We start from the raw sequence: 23166 nt of genomic DNA, 5'->3' as shown, positions 1-23166 counted from the left end.
ATTTTCCATTCATGAAGACTGAAATCATATTCAGAACATGTTAATCATTCCTGCTGAAGTCAAAATGTGCAGTGTTCTCATAATTGAAACATTACCTTAGCTGTTAAATATTACTGCTGATGAAGTCATGAAACTATAAAATAAAACATCTGCAGAGTGGTAGTTTAAAAATGTATTAACTGAGTTTTGCAACAGAAAACTGTGTTAAATAGCTGGTTTTCTTTTTTTTTTTTTAATAAGCATTTTAATTTCTCACTAGAAGGAAGGTGAACAAGTACAAAGAGGTAAAACTTGTCCTTGTTGCTTTTATCCAAAGCTACTCTGTATGTAATATATGAAGTTTACTTTGCCTTTTTTCTTTTTTAACATACACAACATACTGACAATCTTTAAAAAAAATTACTGAATGCTTTCAGAAAAAAAAAAAATACCCCAAGACACACTTTGAATGGGATCTTGTCTTTAGCCTCTCCAACTTTATTTTATTCCACTCATACAGAGGTAATGAGTTAATTATTTAAAGCAAAAAGTAAAACGAAGACAATTTTCACTGTGGAGATTGTAAAACTACGGTTAAAAGCATATAGATGAGGTATTTTGGGTAGTTAATATTTTTCAGCCTTCGATTGTGCAACTGCAAGCAAATACAAAGCAGAACAGGGCCACCCATCAGGAAAGCGGGCAGGCTGTTAGCAGGATTGCTCCTATTCCAGACACAAGAGATAAGAGAGGGGAGGAGAAAAGGAAGGGAAAGGACACATTCTTCTCGTCTTGAAGCATACTTTCCATTTGTTTCTTAAGCAAGATCTCAACGCAGGGGAAAAAAAGTGTGAATACACGAAATACAAAAAACTGTATCTCTCTGTCAAATACATGTCATTACTGCAATGCGATCTAAGTAGAGAAATTAAACAAACTTAGCATAAAGGCAATGAAGGACAAACCTTTACAGCTCCTAGCTGCTCTTTCCTAAATCTTTCCAAAGGTTTGATCAGAGTTTCAGTAACACTGAGTGCCTACAGGAAAAAAAAAAAAAAAAAAGCATGGGTTAGGTTTCTGTAGCTGGACTGACAATTCACTTTAGCCACCAGCAATAAAAAGAAAAAAGCAAGCAAGCTCTAGGGTAAAATAAAGAAGCAGCATGCAAGTTAGGAGTCTTAAGTCCTAACCCAAAAAAATCACATCTCTGAGTTCATTCAATCTTTTGACATTTCTATCCCCTATTTCAATCCACTGTTGGGAAAATTAAATCTAAAATGAATGTGGAAATTTCAGAAATTTACAGGTGGCAGCCAAACTGCAACTGCTCTACTTGTGCCAGATCAGGTTGACAGTCCCAATGACAGAACACCAGAACGAGACACAGGACAAAATTTTCATTTGGGGAAACAAAAATTTCTGCAACAAGAAACATTACAAACAACTCCAGAATGGACTACCGAGCAAATAATAAGCTTTTAACACACAGCTAAAGCCATTGGGCATTGATACATAGATTTCCAAATATTTATATTTAAATACGTTAAGAAAAAACTGAAGTTAACCTAAGTTGCAAAATCAAGAGGTGTAAAGTTAAGCAACAAGAGGTTTAGTTGACTGGGTGAGCAGCCACCAGTGCACTTCCGATAGTAAGCCCCATAGCTGTACTAAAGAGAAACAAAAAGGACACAATATTCCATTATAAGACTGAAAACTGCAGCTTATTAGATCTGGCCAGCAAACACAGTTTCTAGTTCACACAAAATTATACTGGAGACAGAGCGGAGTTGGGTTTGGTTTTGGTGCAAACAAGACTTAAAATTTAGAAAACGTTTGAAATCACAGCAAAGGTTGGAACTTTGTGAATACAACGGTGGCACGGAAAAGATGGCAAGAGCATCGGAGGTGTGAAGGAGGAGGTGGGATCCTTTCGGTCTCAGTCCAGACCCACAGAGTAAATCATGCCCACGACTGGGCTTATCACAGCCTTGGGGCTGCACTGCCAGGAGTCCAGGCAGAGCTCCTTGGAAGCCCACCTTAGATACACAACAGAAGGCTTTGTCTCTCTTCCCCTCGCCTCGTCATTCCCCTTCAAATGAGAAAAGTTTCAGATAAAACATTGCAGGCTTAAAACAGCCTTCTGGAACACTTCTGAGAAACCATTATCATAAAACACACAAGGGATGTATTAGAGATCTGGCACAACAGAAACATGACTAGCACTGTCTGCTCCCACCCACCCCCGGAGTCAGGCAGGGATTACCACCGGAGTCCTCCTGCCAACTCACTGTAACCAGAGCAACTCAGATTTTTGAGCAGCCACGGCAGCGTGCTAACCTATGTGGCTAACTGGAAACCCAGATATCCGTCAAGTCTGGGCCAACCTGCATGTTGCACAGTCATCCATACAACAGACACTTCCTAACTTAAGAGCACTTGTTCTCGTGGCCCAAACTTTTTCCTTCTGCATCCGTTTCCTGATTTTGTCAAAAATACTTAAAGCACCCTTCAGTGTACCCTTGGTGGAAGCAAAAGAAAAAGGAAACCTGACAATTTTGTCTTTCAAAACGTACAGCAGCACCAGGCTAACCACGACACAGGAGACCCTTTGCATGGAACTGGGAAGGGTGGGGGAAGCACAACAGAGCAACTTATGCCACGTCTCCAGCCCAGCAAAGAGATATCCTGAAGAGTCCATCCCAAGGCTTTGAGAATGCTCTTGGTAGCTAGAGAACCAGTTGTTCCCTGAGCTACCTCCACTCCTAACAAAAGAGCGCCAAATGTCCCAAACAGGAGCTGAACCATGGTTCCAGGAAGGATTTAGCCCACCTGGCAGCCTGTACACATGTATCCTAACTTCTCAAGCAGTTACCAGGAGTCTCTAAGACAGTCTTTAGGATACTCAGGTTTTTCAAGTTTTGTCAGGCTCCCAAAACTTTCTGCAAATTCTTAGGGGCTGAAAGGAAAACATAATTTGGATTTGTAATTGGATTAAGCACCAGAAAAAGTTTCCTGGGATGCAGCAGAAGTGCCTGAGGACTGAAGGATCTCTCCTTGCTGACCACAAGGATTCTCACAAGTCAAACTGCAGAACTACTCACAGAAATCACAGAATAATCCTTCTATATCGGAAAACTTTAAGAAGTTTAAATTGTTTCTGCCAGTTTCCTCCGTACTGACAAAGTGAGGGAGAAAGTTATGAGGCCTCCTCAGAGCAAAACTCAGAGAGGATAACACTAGCTGCCAGGAGCTAAAAACACCACAGCTCCTGTAATAATTTAAAAGCATTTAAAGGTAGCAACTGAGCACTTAAATGGCCAGAAGGTTAAAAATAAATATCTAAGGACAAGTTGTTTATTAGTTGTTTGAATTTTTGCACAAATAAAGGGAAATGTAAGATCAACAGGCAGTGAATGTATGCTGAACACAAAGTCCAAGTCAAAGAAAACCAGAGCACCTTGATGTAACAGAAAGAAAAAAAAAAAAGAAAAAAAAAAAAAAGGCTGTGGTTTATAAACCAGCAGGGCTGGCTGCAAATCACTTGGTCTGCTACACTCCTGTGCACCATTAACCATGGGAACCACTACAGGAATTTGTTTGAAGCAGAAAATAATCTTTAAATCAAAATGGGATGTTCCCTCAGCCACTGCCAATGAACAGATTCCACTGCTGCCAGTGGTATGATATGCCAGTAACTCTTTCATTAAAAGAAAAACAAGCCTCCACTCCTTTCAAAACAGGCATTTCTCACTTTGCACAGCTTAAACTCATGTTAACAGATGCCTCTCCAGCAGAATTTTGCCCGCCATACTGGTATTCATGATTTCTCAGCCCCTTTGCTCTCTGTGTCCGGGTTAAACAATGTGGCTCTTGAGTATTTCTTGGTGAAGTGGGATTTTGTAGATCTGTGGTCATTCTCATGGAGCTTCATATCAGGCCCATATATAAAAACATAAGAAGAATATTTCCTCCTCACTGAAATGAGGATGCATGGCAGTTTATACACATATAAACAGAAACGTCAACCAAGATGTGACTGGTAAATTTAACAGTGAATTACAGAGCTGCTGTTCTGACTGGCAGAAATAAAAAACAAGTCCATAATTAAAATATACACAATATTAGATTAAATAGGGAGGCATTTGCTCTGTTTTCCAGTACTTAGAATCTAGTGCTTGCTGTGAAAAACTACAAAAGATGTGTTCTTATTTATAGAAGAAAAATATTATTTACACAGCTATTTGTTGTTAATGTAGTTTACCTATAACTTGGGAACTCAAAACAATACTTTTTTTCCTCCTTTTTTTTTTTAACCCATGGATAACAACAGAGCGGTAGATAAAAAGGTAAAATTCTCTCCATACAAGGAAATAAGCTAAGGATCACTTTAATATTTGCCATTAGTACTTGCACTTTCCTTAAGAAGTAGGACCATGTTAAAACGTAAAATTTCCAAGAAAAGTTATATTAAGCATTTAAGTTAAATATTAATTAAAATAAAATTACATGTCCCTTCCTCTTTCAACTGGTCTCTTGACTCTTAAATTAATTTTCATCCCTCTACTCCTCTAATCCTGGCAGATTATGATGATAGGAATGTACTACTTAAAGGGCACAAAAAATTATTTTATTTTCTTTATATCTCTGGCCTATCCAAACCCACCTGAAAATAATATATAACTAATTTTAAAATCTGGCAGGCACACTATGGCAAGTGTAAGGCATAAGTGAATCAATATAAAGACGTCACGTCTCAGGTAACAGTATCTTAACCAGCTTTACGAATGTCAAAGTCTCCGGAACGCTTTAAGAAATGTTTAACCTGATGTACACACATGCCTCGGGCAGACATTCTGAAACTGCCTATGTTATTCCTGTTCTCTTTGCTGCGCCCATGGAAAGGCCGAAGAATTAACTTAACTTGAACATAAACCTGGCAATAGCAGCAATAAAATGGTCATTGCCATCATCACCTCAGAAGATCATGGTGTATACCTTCAGCTTTGTGTATACCTCCTGATTTCAGATGCCTTTACAAAACTCCACTCGCTCGGGCAGAGAAGTTGTAGAGAATGGTGACAATCCTGACTTTTCCAGCTTCGTATTCTTCAAAACAATTAAGTAACTGGTCATAGATTAAGGGGCCCAAACCAACATTTCCTAGAGCAGTCCACAAAGGCACAGACTAAATTAATTTAGCAAGTGTGTTTACAGCTGTTTGCTACTTCATCAACACAATCCAACAGGTAACTTATCAGCCAGTGCCACTCCACAAGATGACTCCATTTAGCCTGTCAATTCTTTCCTTCTCTGAGATGGTGGGATTAGGGAGAAGCTGCTTCCCCAAACACCTCCTGCTATGCACTGTAGCCTGGCAGACAGCACCATCCACCAGCATTCAATGCTCCTCACGCTTTGTCAGGCTCCTGCAGTAGGCAGAAGCAGTCTCTCAAAGTTCCCGCTCCCATTGCAGGGACAACCACGCTCATCTTGCAGAGAAGGAAGGCTGCTTGTGTGGGCTGTAAAGGAGTATCAAACTCACAAGAGCTGTCCCAGAAGCTCGATCCAGCCCTTGTGGCTAAAACAGCTAGATCAACCTAAGTTAATCAAAATTCATTCTGTTTATTAGACAATTGCAGCAGTGGCCTCCGAGCTTTCATTCTGAAAACATCCTTAGACCTCAGCCTTTACTGGAAGAACTGGAAATTACACATTGCTCATCAACTCTGGCGTCAAGGCAAATGCATACATTGACTCTGCTCCATTCTGAACCTAAGTATTCTTCCACACACGACAGGTTTACTGAGAAATGAAGAAAAAAAAAAAAAAGAAGCCATAAACATACACCTTGCAGCAGACTGCACAGCGACACAGCAGTGCCAATTCTCATCCTAGGAACCGGAATGCAGATTAGATGCCAAACAGACAGAGGGGTTTAAGTTTCCCAGTGCACCGACTGGAAAAATTTATTTGTAGACAGGGGCAGGATTGTTTCTCCCCTCAACAAAGCAAGAGGGAGGCCACCAGACAGTAGGGCAGAGCTCATGAAACTGAGCAAGTGTCAATGAAACTAGATCTGGGAAGGAAGTTTTGCCTACAGAGAGCAACGGAGAACCCAGAACGGAAGACATACCTAGCAGTGATTCAATAACAAAGCAGTTAACACTGCTGCTAAATAAAGACATTTACTTTCTCATAAAGAAATTTACTACCCACAGCTGCGCTTCTGCTTACAGAGGATATAGCTCTTCTGTGCTTTTCCTTGAAATTGCAACATTCAGCCTAATAAAAAAGCAGATTCGGATACCTTCAATGTTAGGGGAGAGGGGAATAAATAAAAACTGTAGGGTTTTTTCTCCAAAAAGCTTTCCTGCTTTGCATAGTGATTTGTTACTGAAATTTCTCACAGTGTTAAGATCTATGCCTGAAATCCTGTATTATGTAACTTTGCAGATACAATTCCACTACTGAGGATGTGTTAGTTGCAAAGCCTTAATCTCTGTTCTTTCTTTTCCCATGAGAACATGATTTGCTCTTACAGTTGCATGAATCTGCTCCCAGTTATTTGCACAGCCAACTCTCCTGCCAGTATGCCCTGCAGAAAGAGTGGCCTATCTCCCTAACCACTTCTCAGCACTGGTTTTGTATTTAACTGGAGCACTGATGATTGCAGTCAGTGCAACCCACACCCAAAACTCCTTTGTTTGTTTTCAAATGCAAGTTTTCTTCTTGTAAAAGTGTCTGGATTTTCTCACTGCTCTAGAGCTTTCCCTGTAGCTTTACAGTCTTAAAAAATGAAATGCCATCGGCTGCACACTGGGAGTACAAACATGGGTGTTTGAGTTATCTGGTTTTTAGAACAACTGGAGTCTGTAGACTACAAGATTTTTAAGGGGCTCTTGTAGCACATTCAAAGTTATGTGTTCTTCGCTTGTGTGCAGAAGCCATAAAAAAAGAAGTGATGTCCATTCCTCTGGATTCATTCGCTGTGGAGGAACCATCTGGTAACAAGAGGGTCAGGTGGACAGATGTTATCTGTCTCAGAGACAATCTATCTTGTACATCACTGAGATACCAGGAGGCACCTGGAACAAAACACACACCTTCCTCTTAGGTGTTTCAGAAAACTAACCCCAGGATTTGGTAAGACCACGACAACTTTCTCAAATTGTGCCGGGGGAAATTCCCTAGATACACGCAGGTTCCTGTGCTCTACACTTTTTAGCTCTTTTGAAAGCAGCAGCCTTGGCTTACAGAGAATATAATAGCACGGCTCCCAAGTCCTCCACTTCCAGTCAAGGGTTATTTGCCATTCAGTGGAAGTTTATGACTGATCCAAAGGACAGACAGCTAAAGATGCCTCCTATGACCTAGCTGCTATGCTGTACTCTGCTCTGAAAGACTGTTTGCATGGATTCGCTTGCCATGAAACTGCTGGCCTCAAAAATTAAATTTAGTATCATAAGGAAACAAAACAAAGAATAAATGCTTTCATTTTTCTAAAAAAAAAGATAATTAAATTAAGACAGTAGTTTTTAGTAAAGATTACTTACTAAAAGCTATTTAATAGTCCTGGCTTTTGAATAAGTTTATTCTTATGAAATGCATTACACTATAAACAGAAAAGGACTACAATGCCATAAAGATAACAAACAGGAAAAGAAATAGAGACAGACAGATTTTCACAAGCAGCAACAAATCAGCTTTTCCCCATCTGAAGCGGAGGCAACTGTGGATAACTCCTCCAAAGAAAGGCCTTCCCTTAGCAAACCCAATAAGCAAGAGCTGAGCAGTGTAACACACTAGAACATCTCGTACGAGCAGAGATTCATTTCCAGTTCAAGCTTTAAAACCAGTGGTCATATAAAGATCTTGACAAAGTAAAAAGGCTGCTCAGGAAAGGAAATACCATAATGTCCATTTTCTTCATGCATGGCAAAGCTCATCACTGAGCAAGAAGATGCCACTGAAAGGCAAGGAATCCAACAGCGAACAAGGGCTTCAGTGTTCAGTCAAGAATGAACTGCTCGATTATTGTCAGCGCCGTCCTCCACAAGAAACAGTGGTGCTATTAACAACCAACAAAATCCAAAGTGGTGACAGTTTTACAATGCGAATTCCAAACATTTCCCATTAATGAAATAACAGAATGAAAATTCTCTAGTGAGTTATGTTGATGTATGTGAGATGACAAAATTATCTGGAAGAGGAAGCTAGTGGTAACAGAACTTTTCAGTTATATTCACTCATAAGTGGGAGGAACGCATCCAGAACTGGCTTCTACTTTTTCTTCTATTGTATAGACAACCATCATCTTTATTTTATAGATCAACGTTCATATGTAACCCATAAAACAATTTCAGAAGACTGTACATAACAATCAAAAATAAACAAATAAATAAATCGAACATTCAATGTCAGGAATCACCAAAACATCAAGAGATGTGCCTGAAGTAGTCATAGTTCCGCACTCATGTTCCATATACCGGTAATTAGATGATTGCCATCTGGCCTTATGCCACACAGAGCAAAAGCAAAAGCTGGGCAATGAGATAAGGCAGCAATTGTTCTGTTGTTTCTGAAACTGGAAAATTCTTTTATTAAATTGGACAATTTGCACAAGGGAAAAAGGGACCTCGGTCCTGCGATGAAGGTAGTCAAATGCTGTTCCTGAGAAATTCTGTTGTATCTGTGCCTCTATCTCTGCATCTGAGATGTTCGATATGCTGAGGGCAGCCTCATTTTTCAGAAGCAGACATCAATTATGTCTTTTCCACTGTCTTGGCAGATGTATTTAGTAGTCTCTGCTGTCAGTGGACTTAAAAGGATCTGAACATACAGAGTACTATACAATGCCTTGAACTCTTCTGCAACAGACCTCGAATGCATCTTACATCCAATACTATAGGATATTTTTTACCCTAAATCAGTGAGTAAACTGATTACTCCTTCACACAGATTTCTTCAGATTAATGTGAAGATAGATTAAGATTTATGAACCCTGAAATACTTATGTGCAGAGGACCAAAGAAAAGCTCAGAAAAATTAATACCACCACCTTCACAGCCAATTAAACTACCGTAAACTTAATACAGAGTCACTGAACAAAAGGTAATAATAAGCTATTTATGAACACTACGTTTTAAGTAAGCACCTAACCTGTGAAATAAATATTCATGCACTTACGATGAAGTATTTAAGTGGTAAGTATATGTACATATTTGCACAGATTATTTAAATTCTACCTTCAACCTTTCGAGTATATGTCTTTGAATCTTAACAACTTCTTTTAACTTTGGAAATCACAACTAGGAAACCTATCTCCCTTTTTTTCTTTTTTTTTTTTTAAAAAAGAAGGAAGAAGAACAGGAAAGAATAAAATAGTGACTTCACTGAGATATTTCTTTTAAAATCCATAGAGAAACAGTTTCTCTAACTTCTGATATATGCTGGGAATAATTCTGCTTTTCATAGAGATCCTATTTTGAATTTGATTCTGAAAAACTGGTAAAATTGACAAAGAATGTAAAACAATTTTTGAGAGGCCAGGACTGCAAAGATACCTATGGCATAACAAGAACAGTCTGGGTTTTTTTGCAAAAATATAAAAAAAAAAAAGGGGGAAAAAATACAAAAACACGTAGTAGTATATTTCCTCTGAAGATATTTGAAGGAATAGAAGTGTGCCAAAACTGTAGCAGGAAACAGAAGAGACCATTATCAAAGTGAAACAGTGAGTTTATATTGCCTTGGGAAATGACAGGAAACAAAGTAAGGTGAATATAACTTTATTAGAAATCCCATACAAAGAGAAACGTGATGCAGTAAAAAGGAAATACACGAATACTTAAGGATAAAGTTAGAAACACTAAGGCAAAAACAAGTTTTATTTGGCAAAAGACAAAGAAAACCCTAAAGAAATTGCATTCTTCATATGTATTACAGAAGGAATCTATAAAACCATTATTTAATTGGAAAGAGAGTTAAAACAAACCAACAACCGACTGTAAAGCAACAGCAGATTTTAATTATCTTCACAAAGGAAAATAATCACCATTAATTATAGTAAGCCATCTAACAAAGCGAGGAAAAAACTGGATGTTAAGGATAGTAAGGATTTCTTAAGAACAATTAGATGCATTCCTACATTATGCGACTGAAGAATTATTTGCGTTCGGGTCAGAAGGGGTTTTCCTTTACAGTAGTTTAGGAACTCAGCAAAGCAAACTAAAGGGAGAGGCAGCGAGGTCCCAGAGGATGGTAGAAGAGCAATTCAAAGTGAGGAGGAGAAAGCGGGAACTGAGAAAGTTGTAGACCAGACACAGCAACTCTGATACTCAAAAGTCCTGGACACACTACTAGGTTAAAAGCTACTATGAATTTGTTAAGAACAGTATCCAGTTTCCTTTTTGAGATCAGCACAGTAGCTGATCTCCTCAAGAAGTCTCCAGTGCTGACTCACATGGCATTCTCAAAAGAAAAGGTGGCGACTTCATCTTAACAAATAAAACACAGGAAGAACGAGAAAACAACATCCTGGTTGCAAAACTACTCTGAAAAATATCTGTTCAGCTAAGAGGACATTTCAAGCATCATATAGGGAACTACAGCCAAGTTTCCTGCATAATCCAATTCTCAGTAGTAATTTATGGAGCCATTTACCAATAACTCCACCATATGAACATACGTGTGGAGTGAAAATGTCAGTGCTTTCAGAAAGCAGGATTAAAAGTAATTTTGACATAAAAAAGACATGGTCTAAACTCAGTGTAATGAAACTGAATAAGGAGAAATAGAGATGTAAAACAGTGAAAATACTACTATGAAGCACAAGTGATCAGTTTTACTCCATGACTATTGCAGAAGAGTTCCCAGCTTAACTTGCAGTAAAGGAGACTTAGGATGGATACCAGGTGAAAAAACAGAAGAATAAACATGGGAGTAAAACTAGAGGAATCCTTGTTTGTGGAACGTTTTCAAGAATAGGTTTGATGAGTGCTCGTCAGGGATCATCTAGGCATACAGGACCCTGTCGCAAGTCACACCTGTGGCAGGGCTGCAGGCAAATGCACAGTAAGGACTATACTTCAGAATTACAGAAAAGAAAAGAAACATTCAAATATACTTGAGCAAATCCCTACAACTTGGCAAAACAACTCAAGACACTGAAAAATTGTCTCTCCTATGTAAAGACAGTATTCTTCTGGAACGTGCAAGGAACCAAACAGAACCTAATTCTGACCCAAATTATGTGGTGTTGTGGTTCCAGATCAGAGCAACATACCAGGTCGTAACACGGCACACTCAAGGAACCATGACTATTACTGAGCACAGGATTGCCAGAGAGAGAAATGTTTTTAAAAAAAAAAACGTTCACAAGTTCTTTTCTCATTCATCTACATACTCCTACACTGCAGGCACAGCTTCTGGCAGCAAGGAGCACAGAATACAGATTAGTCTGTGTTTCCTCTCAGTGATGCCAAGTAGTAACTGACTTCCAGGAAGATAAAGATATAATCACATGGTAAATACTGAGGAACGTAATTGCAATCTAGGCAGATCTAAGAGCATTTCCTAGATGCAGGGTCTGACTACACTCAGAAGAAAATCAGGTACACACCATCTGCTCTGTGAATCCCTGCTCTGAAACCAAAGCTGGAGATGCAACTGCAGAGAAGAACCATGGTACCACCCAGAAAGAAACCCCCATTTTCTGGACAACTTAGGAAATCAAGATAGCAAGGCGTATTGCAGATATCTCAGCCCACAGTTTATGTGCAGCCAACCTGACCCATATTACACTAAAGCCCCAAAAGCAACCACAGGCACATGAAGGAAGAACACTCCTTTCTACACAATAGAAAAACTAAATGTTTGCAGATGCAGCCCTCCACCAAAAAGCTCACCTACAAAGAAAAGGTTTATAAGTCTGCTGCTGCATCCAGTCAACAGATTGCATCACAAATCCACGTAAATGTTGAAGTGGGAGCACAGAGATCCTGAATCCAAATTTGGCCAACTTGCCAACTTTGGGTGTCCTGCTGCAGTATTAGGTCTCTCGTGTTGCTTTTTACTGTAAATGGTTAACAACCTTGCGACGGTTTTCCCCATTCACCCCAGCCGTAATTTATCAGGACACTACCATTTTGAACCAACTCATAGTTACCTGTCCTTACCATAACAGCTTTCTTCTTTAACGAGAACTAGCTGCTGTCTGTAACTCTAGACTACAGAATCGGAGGCCGCACAATGAGAGCTTTCACTGCTAAGTTATTATTGTCAACATCTTGGTGGTTAACAAAGCAGTAACTAACTTTGACTTTCATCTTACTTTTTGCTCTATATATAGCTTTTTAAAAGTTTTATTGCAACTCACCAAAATTTCTCTTTGTTCTTCCAGATTTTTTAAAAAGTTTGAAAACTCATGAAGTGATGCATCTGTAATACAAAACCAGAAAAAAAGTTTAATCATGTTGCAGGATGGCATGGCAAAATATAGCTACTTATAGTCACTTCTTACCTACCTATGTATCTTTCATCATCTGTCTCTGCATCACCAATGAATTCAAATTTAAAGTCTCTCAGAGAATGGGCAAATTTCCTCTGGGCTGCTGAAAGGTCTGCAAGGAAATAAAAAAGCACAGATTGAAGGTTAGGGAATCATTTTAAGAAGACTGGGAGATCCTCCTACCCCTAGAATAATGAACTTTTACAAGAAACTTAACACAGGTCTGCCTAAGGACATTACAACACATCCACTATTGTCTAATCCTCTTCTGATCTCATCTGGGAACTTGTCACACAGATTTCTTTATGCAAGGCTATATAGGGGAAAGCAAGTGTGATCATTTATGCACTATTAAACCTATTCTTATGCTTCACTATAGCACAATTTAGGGCACAGGCCATACAAAGAGATCTGTTAAATACAAAAGTTTAAGGCACAACACTCAGAGTAATTTGTGCCAGTTGTCTTACTTTGCAAACCTAAATTCACAAGTATTATTTGTGAGCACAAATACGCATCTTAGGATTTTCTAAATACTTTACATAGATAGTGCTGCTCATGAAACAATTATACACAAACCAAATTTTAAAGAATTGTTGCAATGGAACTAGAAATTCCATGGAGTTAAACTATGCCGAAAGTCAGATAAATTACACGCACAGCATTAAAATTAATTTTGTACAATAACTGTTTTGTAATATTCTTGACAGAGTGACCCGCCTGGTTGACAGGGAAAGGCTGTGGATGTAGTTTTCCTTGACCTCAGTAAAGCCTTTGATACAGTTTCTCATAGTGTTCTGGTTGAGAAACTGATAACTGCTGGCCTGGATCGGCACACCCTCCTTTGGGTTAAAAACTGGCTGGATGGCCGGGCCCAAAGAGTGGTGGTAAATGGGGCTAAATCCGGCTGGAGGCCGGTCACCAGTGGGGTTCCCCAGGGCTCAGTGCTGGGTCCAGTTCTGTTTAACATCTTTATCAATGACCTGGATGAGGGGATTGAATGTACCCTCAGTAAATTTGCGGACGACACCGAGCTGGGAGGCTGTGTCGATCTGCTTGAGGGTAGGGAGGCCCTTCAGAGGGATTTGAACAGGCTGGATCGCTGGGCTGAGGCCAATGGCATGAGCTTTAATAAGGCCAAGTGCAGAGTCCTTCACTTGGGGTATAAAAACCCCAAGCATCGCTATAGGCTCGGGGAAGAGTGGCTGGAGAGCTGCCTGGCGGAGAAGGACCTGGGGGTGTTGGTTGACTACCGGCTTGATATGAGCCAGCAGTGTGCCCAGGTGGCCAAAAAGGCCAATGGGATACTGGCGTGTATCAAGAATAGTGAAACCAGCAGGAGCAGGGAAGTGATCCTGCCCCTGTACTCGGCACTGGTGAGGCCGCACCTGGAATATTGTGTCCAGTTTTGGGCCCCTCGCTTTAAGAGAGATATTGAGCTCCTGGAGCGAGTCCAAAGAAGGGTGACTAAACTGGTCAAGGGGCTGGAAAATAAAACTTATGAGGAACGGCTGAGGGAGTTGGGGCTGTTTAGCCTGGAGAAGAGGAGGCTGAGGGGAGACCTGATTACAGCCTACAAATACTTGAGAAAAGATGGTGGAGAGGTAGGGGAAGGGCTCTTTACATTAGTGATGGGTGACAGAACAAGAGGAAATGGGTATAAGCTTAGTCAGGGGAGATTCAGGTTGGATGTTAGGAAGTATTTCTTCTCTGAAAGGGTTGTCAGACACTGGAATAGGCTGCCCAGGGAGGTGGTTGAGTCCCCATCCCTGGATGTGTTTAAGAATAGGGTGGATGATCTACTTAGCGATATGGTTTAATGGGGATTAGGGACAGTTGGACTCGATGATCTCTAAGGTCTTTTCCAACCTAGAAATCTATGAAATTCCTAAAACATTTTCTCCAACCCAACTAGTTTTTACCTATTAGTGCTTGACAATTTGGAGTCAGAGGTCTGCACTCTTACGTCGCTCAGGAAGTAATCAGAGTCTATATCCAGCCACAGTATCATCATTATAAACCCTCATTAAGATTTATAAAGCTGTAAATCAGCAATGTACACACACTCTTCTGTTGTGCTGACATGTGCAGGTTGCGAATGTCACGAGTTCTGTAAGGATGGAATTGCTCAATGGGAAAAAAGGATGCTTGTCCTAGTACACTCCTACCCAGTAGTAAAGGTTTTACTCACATTTAAGTTGTCAGCCAAGGTTAAGGACAATTTGAAATATTTAGTTAATCTACAATCCTTTTCTTATCACACGCAGTTCTGAAGGGCTAAGAACAGCTCTTAACAGACCAGCTAAACATTTTGTTCTTTAATATTAACTGGAGCTAAAAGACTGCAAACTTGGGCTTTTTAGTTGTTCTTGTTTTGTGCATCTGTGTTTTTTTTTAAAAAAAAAAAGCAATGACAGGTCCCACATCCAACACATCGTATGTTTTATCATGTGTCATAGTCAAGTACAATTTAGACATACAATGCTGCACTGAAAGTTCAGTTCAACCACTTTAAAGGACAAGTCACAAATACTCTATGAACAGCAAAGACATAACCTAAAATGAAAAAAAAAAATGCTTTCTGTTCCTTGTCATTCCACGTTCCTTTCTTTTCATCTCATTGGTCCTTTCCTCACCTATTGTGTAACAGCACTGTTCCCTGTGATGTCACGCTGCCAAGTGCTCTCCTCCCTTTTGCAACTGCTTCTAAAGCCTATGCATGAACCCTTGAACACAAGAAGGAGCAGGATGCAGCACAGGGCTGAAGGAAGGATACAGAAGGCTGAAGGAAAAAGTAACAATTACCCATGCAAAAGGAAACATGGGTATTTTACCTCAAATGTCCTGTGGGTTAAAAGGCTGTTCATAAAGCAGATGGCAAAAGAAACAAGTTCTGTCAGTTGTGAAAGGCTTAAATATGGAACAAATCATAAGTTTCTTAAACATCTAATGTTGTGCTTATTCGTGAGCCAGGTCACAACACACAGCTGAAAAGAGTTTATTTATGGGAGAATGGGTCCAACAACACACACTCTCCCAAACTTATTTAATTTTCTTGAATCCGATAATCCCCTCCCAAAGCCCCATCATATGAGAGCCAGCCCCACGCAAGAGGAAGGAATTGCTTATTACGTTTTCTCCCATTTGTAGAGGTGAAGTACTCAAATAATGCTGAGCAAGGCACACGTTAAGAAAAGGCATGCAGCACCACACGCATGCGCCACCCCTTTCCCCTTCACAGACTGAAAGGGTGTTAAAACACAGAAGTAGGCTATGAGCTTTGATGAGCCTTTCTAGAGTCATGTGAAACTGCCTTCCGCATGGCTGCATATCCCACCTCTCCAACAAAAGCCACCTCTCTGGTGACTGTGTCAGCAGACACAACCTGTGCCCCTGCCCTGACTCTTTCAGTGCAAAGTCCAGTATCTTCAGTCAAGTTGAGAAGGGGCTGAATCAAAACACGGAGCTTCTCACAGGATCAGAAAGCCATGTTCGCACATTTCTCTTCAGCAAACCTGCTAAGGGGTTGGAAAATAACAACCAAAGGGATGAGTAGGTGGTTGGAAGCAGTAGCCTTTTAACAGACCAAGGCCAGATTTGCAGAGTTCCTCTATTAAAGCCTTGAAGACACATTAAATTTTTGCAATGTCTTTCCACAAATCATCTCTGAAACGTCTAAGAACTGTTCTAGAAAATTTTGGAAAGCATGAAGGGGTGAGGGGAGGCTGGCAGTTAGAGACACAGAATGACCTGATGCGTCAAGAAAAGTCACAGATACCTGGTTATTGAATCAACACCTAGAAGAAAAGATAATGAAATAAGACGACATTTTCTGACAGATTTTAAGAACTTGGCACTTTCAACAAAGGTGAGACATCACTGGAACAAAATAAAAACCAATCATATGTTGCAAGATGTAGCTGAGAAGAAATAAAACCTTCTGACTGAAGGAAGAATGCTCCAGTCACTTGGTTCCACAGACTGCTACAATGATCAGTCCTAACTGTTGTCAAAATAGCTTTTTAATCCTGCTTAGTCAGCAGATGCTAACTACAAGAATCATCCTCCAGTGTTTATACATCATCCATCAGTCTTGTTTTATTTTAGCTAAACTTACATTTAAGGTCACATTCTGGTTTCATTCCCTATGTCAAAATAGCACCGGTCTAACATAAAACTAGCACCTTGCTGTGCAGAACCACTGGTGCACAGCTATTCACAGGAATGGAAGAGTCTCTGGTCTGCCTCTTGCTAAACTAAAAGAAATAAAACCAAGTACCAAGTCGCGATGGAGGAAAATTTTCTCAAAAGGTCAGAGCAAGAATACTGAACTCTCTTGTTACAGCACAGGAAAATTTAGGAGGATTGTGGCTATATTCAAAAAGATAACGTAGCTCTGTGTTGGATTTTCTTGCTGCTTGACAAACCATGGCCAGAGTGAGACACCTGAGACCATCTGCAGCCAGACCTTCCACTGCGGGGCAAACAGCATGACAGTGCTCCAGTTTTTACCCTGATCAATTTTGCATATCCTACAGTACACATACAAATGTTCACATAATTATAAGCATTTATAAAACTCTATAAAAACAAACTAGATGCTGATATCATCATACCTACTATACTCTCTTACTATTGTGCTATGATTTAAATGCTGAGCATTGTTGCTTAAACTAGAAATTTCATAAATGTAACTTGGCTTTCTTCCATCCCATGTCAGAAAACCTTTACTACAGCAGAATTATTTGACTGACACTGACAGATACATCCCAGTATTGTTCCATATCAGCATCAGAGCTTGCAAGACTACTATGTGCTACACAGACTGTAAACATATACAGACTCCAGCTACATACATTAAAATAAGACAGTACATGACTACGGTATGTATCAAACAGCACAGCCAGTTACGCTGATAATGCAAATTCAGCCTACTGAAAAAACACAGTGAGAATTCAGGAGGCCAAAAAGTAATTATTTTATTTCCTTTTTATTCCCTTTAAGCTTCACATTCTACACAGTAACACCAAATAGAGAGATACATGAAGCAATAATAGGGTTGTTGCTTGTTCAAAGCTGCTGCTGTCATTTAAAGGGAAGAACACGGCATTCAAGATCAAAGAGCATTTAAATATCAACCAAACACTAACACTCTTTCCTGAATAAAAAGTAATCCTGGTGAACTTCTAAGGAAGAGTCATTCCAAAGACTCACATTCTCAAAGCACTAAAAGAAACCAAGCATCTGTTATACGTTTTGACAAAAAGACTGAAGAGAAAAGCAGACATTTCCAAAGAGAGAAGGGAGGGACATAAGGACAGCGGGGCTTTTCATTTTCTCTCTTTCTTAATACTCACATCAGTACACTATTTTTTTCATATTTGAATATAACTACTTAAAAACACACCAGAAGAAATAGCAGCAGCCACCAGCTCCCCCACTTTGCTCTGGAACGCTCCGGTAACAAGTGCTCCTGTGAGCTCACCCTGTGCCAGATGCACTGCCGGTGCCCCACACAAATACCTCTAGATTTTTCCATTTGGATTTGGAGGAAAATATTTTGTTCCTTATCTGAGTTGAGCCGAGCCAACACGACACCATTAGTTGCTAGGCAGTGGCCAACCTTTACGTACAGCACCAGGCTCCAATCACTCTTTTTGAGATCGGCACGAATTTCAGTGTTAGCCACCTAAACTAAAACTCTTGCACAAAGTAAGGTAATATTGCTTTCTAAGGCTATCCTAGATATCTCTTGCATGGCAGAATTACCTGCTTGTAACAGCCTTTTCTATTAGGGTTAATATTTTTCTACAGCAAAATACAGATTTCTACACCAAGCTTCACTTTTACTGTATCAAGACGACTCTTTAAGAAGGACTGGAATTACATTGCCATTCCACATCCATAACCACAGATCTCATTGGCACGAACAGATACACTCCAAGAATGACAGATTTCTAGCATCTTTATTAAACGTGAGTTAAAACTGCTCTGGTCTTGTTCAATAGCATTCCCTCAAAAAGCTGAAGTGTTAACAAACACTTAGATTTAACTACCAAGCTCACCTTCAAGCTATGGTACTACATTAAGCACTAACATTAGACCTCTCGATCTGTTTCTCTCCCAGTAGGCCAAGATCAGGCAAGCTGCACGCTGCCACGAAACAGGCAAGAACAAGCTCAGTGTGAGTCGGCCTCTGCCCTCTTCTTCCCAGGCAATCTCACTTGCAAGAGATAACAAAGCAGCTTCAGAGGAACAGATTACTCAAAATAGTTTGTCCAAGAGGTGCAACATGGACTTGTATGACAAAATACATGCCATCTCAACACTTATAAAAGCAACTCCGTGTTTCTCTTCCTTGTCTCCTTTAGCAAGGGGAACAATGAATCTGATATAATCCATGACACTGATGAACAGGATTTAGTTATTACCTTGGTAAGGTGGATAAACAGGATTTACCTATCAACTTAGTGCATGCAAGTCAAGTGACAGATTCTTAAGAGCAGTAACACATTCCAACTCCCTAAAACCAAATAAATTTTTTACTACTCATTTTAAAGTAATAAGTATATTGGAAGAATCATCAAAAGAGAAGAAAATGGCAATAAAGGTAAAATACAAAGCTATTCACTCCGCTCCAAAACCAGAATGGGAATCAAGTTCAAAGACTAACAGGTTTCTGAAGTCCTGTTTTGACAATGTCACCACGTTACCCACAGCAACTCACAAGTTTCTGAAGCCTTAGCAAATTCAGGTACAAGGATTAAAAACCAACTCGCTACTGACTTGTCAAACAGCTCAGAGTCCCACTCCAGCATAATACAGCGTAAGAGTATTTGGACCATCCCACACCTTTAAAACAACTACAAGAACCCACAACCTCTCTCCATTTCAGTTTAATTCAACTAGTGACACAGCCTTCTGCTCCTGCTAACCCAAAGGCACCTTTTCCAGCCACAGCTCCCAAGCGTCCGGCAGCTGACAACTTCACACCCTCCACATTCATATGCTCAGGTCTGAGACAAATCCACACTAATTGTACCAAAGTTACAATATCTTTTATTACTTACTAAAAACTCTCTGAAATTTGGTGTCAGAATGAAGTTACTCTCAACCAAAATTACACGCACATGCACACACACAAACGAGAGTTTATATTTTTCCAAATACAATGAAAAAGAGCAAGCGCTAGCAAACGGCAGCAGCAATGTTTCAGGAAAAATCTTTCAAATTTTAACACGGAAGGGGTTTTGCTACCAAATTAAAAAAAAAAAAAAGCTTTGCATTTCAGCATCAAACAGAAAAAAGCTAACTGCAAGAATAAAATGAAAAATGAACAACCCTATGGCAATTTATATCTAAACACAAGAAATTAGTAACAACTTTAGGAATCTTAATCTCTAATGGGGATTAGGTAGGATATTGACGTCATCATTCTGTTACGCTAACAGTCCAAATTTTGTCACAACTTTCCCAACTAATGACAACAGGCAGTGAACACCTAGAAGGCAAAAAAGAAAAGCATGTTTTTATTGTCCAATCTAAGAAAGAGAGAGAAAACTGAATCTTAGGGCAATGAATATCATTCTTCAGAACAGAGCCTCTGTTAGAAACTGACTGGTCATAAATGTTTGTTCCACAATGTTTGACATTCCCTACTAACAGTTTCAGTGCATGCTGGGGTCGTTATTTGCGGCATAATTGAGTGACTAGTAAAACGGGTTATTTAGCCCGAGCAAGCCACACGTAAATGGCATGGCAGAGATATTCTAACCTTCTCCCCACTTCTTAAGAGAACTATCCAATTTTTGCAAGATTTCTATTTCATAGGTTAATTCTGTCATATTTTATGATTTTCCTTCTTTCAGATACATAATCCCACAGTCTAAGTGTCAGTATTCTGCACATCGATCAAAACAGACTAGTCCAGAAAGCTTTCAGATTTTAGCCAGGGTTGACTCTTATTTTCATAGATACACAAACGTTTTAGATGCCATAACCTTCAACCATTGTTTTCTCCTATAGAAAGCAAGCAGCACAACAACATAAAACGCATATCATCTGCCTTCTCTAGTTCTCCAACTTTACCAGTGAAAACAGACTTAACTCATTCCTCCTCTTTCTACAAACTCCATGTTCTCCCACATCAAGAAATAACTAATTAACATGTTAATTATCATATATGAAATATCACAAAGTGGCATCTTATGCGAGTACAGGCAAACTGGCAAATTATGGTGGTATTGTCCCTCAGCTGCACCACACCTTCTTGGGCTTTGCCTTTTTAGCCAGATCTCTGAATTCAGCAAGCCAGCCCTACTCCACCCTGCCAAGAGCATTTTCCTCTTTGTATCACAGGCATTAGACAGCACAGCACATTTAGTATCTCAGTGGAGATTAAGGCTTTCCTAGAGCCTCTCCAAGAGCTCTTACAAAAAAAGCACACCCCTCTGCCAGCTCAGATGGTGACTAAATCTTTTAGTTCTGTTCTTCAGGAACACAGAATAAGTTACAATTCATGAAAGAAAAAGACAAGCTGGCCCTATAACCCTGCCAATAAATTCACAGCTTCCGGGGTGGAGAAAGATTTCTGCAACCACTCTGACAGACACCTGTATGCTAAAGACTCTGCTGAAGGATCAGGCAACTGTGACCCAAGTTACTGTGGAGTACCACAACGATGATTTGTCATCAAAGGAATCATAACCATCTTCCTGAACCTTACAACCTCCAAGTCTCTGACAACCAAACAGAACAAAAGAAGTAGTAAACTAGAAAGCACAGACTAATAAAAACAAATTTGCAATGCAGAAGACTATGAGAGCATTCCACCAAATCCACAAGGTTCCCAAAGATAAAAACTAGCAGTTCAGGATTTGCTGCAAAGGTTTCCCTGTATCACACCACACCAAATGGCAGCAGGATGGACACTAATGTTACGTATATAATCTGTTCCCAAAATAAAACTTTGCATCAGTCTAGAAGCAACAGTTTGAATACACAACAGCAAAATAGTTGAACCATCAAAGCTTTCACTAGTAAAATTTTCTACAATACTTTCAGCTCTATAAGTAGCACATATCTGGGGACTGTCTTCCAAAAGTGACTGAATTAGAATAAGGTGAGATGAAAACATTCCTTTTCAGAGATCAGGGTTTACTATTATTGATGTAAAGATGTGTGAATTCAGAAGGTGAGATAACACTTCTAGCAGTGAATTTTCTAGCAGAAATTTAAAACTGACTTAGGTCTTTTATGAGACAGCTCTGATCACTAAATGGAACATAAATTTCTAGATGTTGTATTCTTCAATTCAAATTCTTGTCAAACACCATAGATCTGAAGGCCTCCCTGCATTTATTCATGGTTTCTTTAAATAAGGGTCTTCTCCTATTTATTTTGTAGGATGACTACGTCCCTGTTTCACAAAACATTTATATTCTAAATGAAGCCACTCATGTCTCAAGGACAATTTGCAAACAAGTGAAGGCGTTCACTAGCAAGTAAATCAGAAGACCACACTGCTAAAGGATGAAAAATTTGTGCTAGAGAACTGAAAACATTCTCCTCAACTGGGAAACTCTGTTAAAAGAAATAAAGTAGTTACAGGAAAAAATGTGTTTATTGTACAGATACTTATCCAACATCAGCATTCTCAGTGTTTTAATTCTGGATTATTGCTTTCTTTCCCAGACTTATTTCCCAGACAACAACTATAATGTTTACATAAAACAGAATATATTGTGTCAAAATATTATTTGGATTGCAAAAAGAATAGATCAATTCACTGTCGGGCAGAAGCTCAATTTTGCCATTATATTCTCCAACTCATAAAAGAGTTTTGTGGCTGGAGTGCAACCTCATATAATCAAATCTATGCTCTGAACATGGACAATGAAGCATTAACCTCCACAGCTCATCTTAAAAGAAATATTCTCTTAATTCAGAGCACCTTACTTTTCCAAATCCAAATAACTAACAGGACATGTCTACCTAATTTCTTCAGTCATCAAAATTCACTCATGGCAGTCAGGTAAAGTTGTTACAACACAGCAGGAGGACCTGACCCATCGCCAGGGCACAGAGATTTCTCCTTTCCAAGGAAGAGGACTGACTTCACTATTTGAAGTCTACTGTCCTAGAAAGCACGTGTTCAATGGCAATCTGATGTGGTTGAGAAAGTTGGAGGGGGAGCACAGCTCAGCACGGGATGGGAAGGTCACAGCAAACATGCCAGCTTGCAGGTTTTGCACATGCCACACCTGCTGCTGTTGAGCATGAACATCATCTCAGAGAGTTCATATCCAATAAAAAGTTTCAGCAAGATCTTTTTTCCCCTCCACAGCAGCAAACAAGGGGGGGAGGAATCAAAACAACAACACACAAAGAAAACCTCTCCCCACAATTCATAGCTAAATGAATCCTGAACAGGATTTCATGCAAACAATACTCTCTGCCAACAATGCAAGTGTTAGTGCTTTTCAAGAGAAGTCAGAAGACACTCCATCATGGGAAGTGTGCAGCCAAAACACAAGGAGAGCTGGTAGCCACCTCTCTAATGAATGACTAGAGCAAATGTTTTTATCATAGAATCATAGAATCATAGAATGGTTAGGGCTGGAAGGGACCTTCAAAGGTCATCTAGTCCAACCCCCCTGCAAGGAACAGGGATATCTCCA

The 23166-nt window shown here is 39.7% G+C and overlaps 1 protein-coding gene across 3 annotated transcripts in view; it reads right to left on the bottom strand.

Moving 5' to 3' along the window:
- ARHGAP10 (Rho GTPase activating protein 10) overlaps positions 1 to 23166 on the bottom strand; it is a 159309-nt gene that overhangs the window by 100187 nt on the left and 35956 nt on the right. For all 3 annotated transcript variants that reach the window (XM_086612395.1, XM_086612393.1, XM_086612394.1), the window contains exons 2-4: positions 12504 to 12599; positions 12356 to 12417; positions 945 to 1016 (exon numbers count right to left, since the gene is read on the bottom strand). In XM_086612395.1, coding sequence (XP_086468521.1) covers positions 945 to 1016; positions 12356 to 12417; positions 12504 to 12599 — 230 coding nt within the window. The remainder of the gene's footprint in view (positions 1 to 944; positions 1017 to 12355; positions 12418 to 12503; positions 12600 to 23166) is intronic.

This window comes from Tauraco erythrolophus, chromosome 5, assembly GCF_009769465.1.
Source record: "Tauraco erythrolophus isolate bTauEry1 chromosome 5, bTauEry1.pri, whole genome shotgun sequence".
In the NCBI taxonomy this organism is placed as follows: domain Eukaryota; kingdom Metazoa; phylum Chordata; class Aves; order Musophagiformes; family Musophagidae; genus Tauraco; species Tauraco erythrolophus.
The sequence above is the reverse complement of the archived record's forward strand: the minus strand, read 5'-3'. Positions and strand labels throughout refer to the sequence as shown.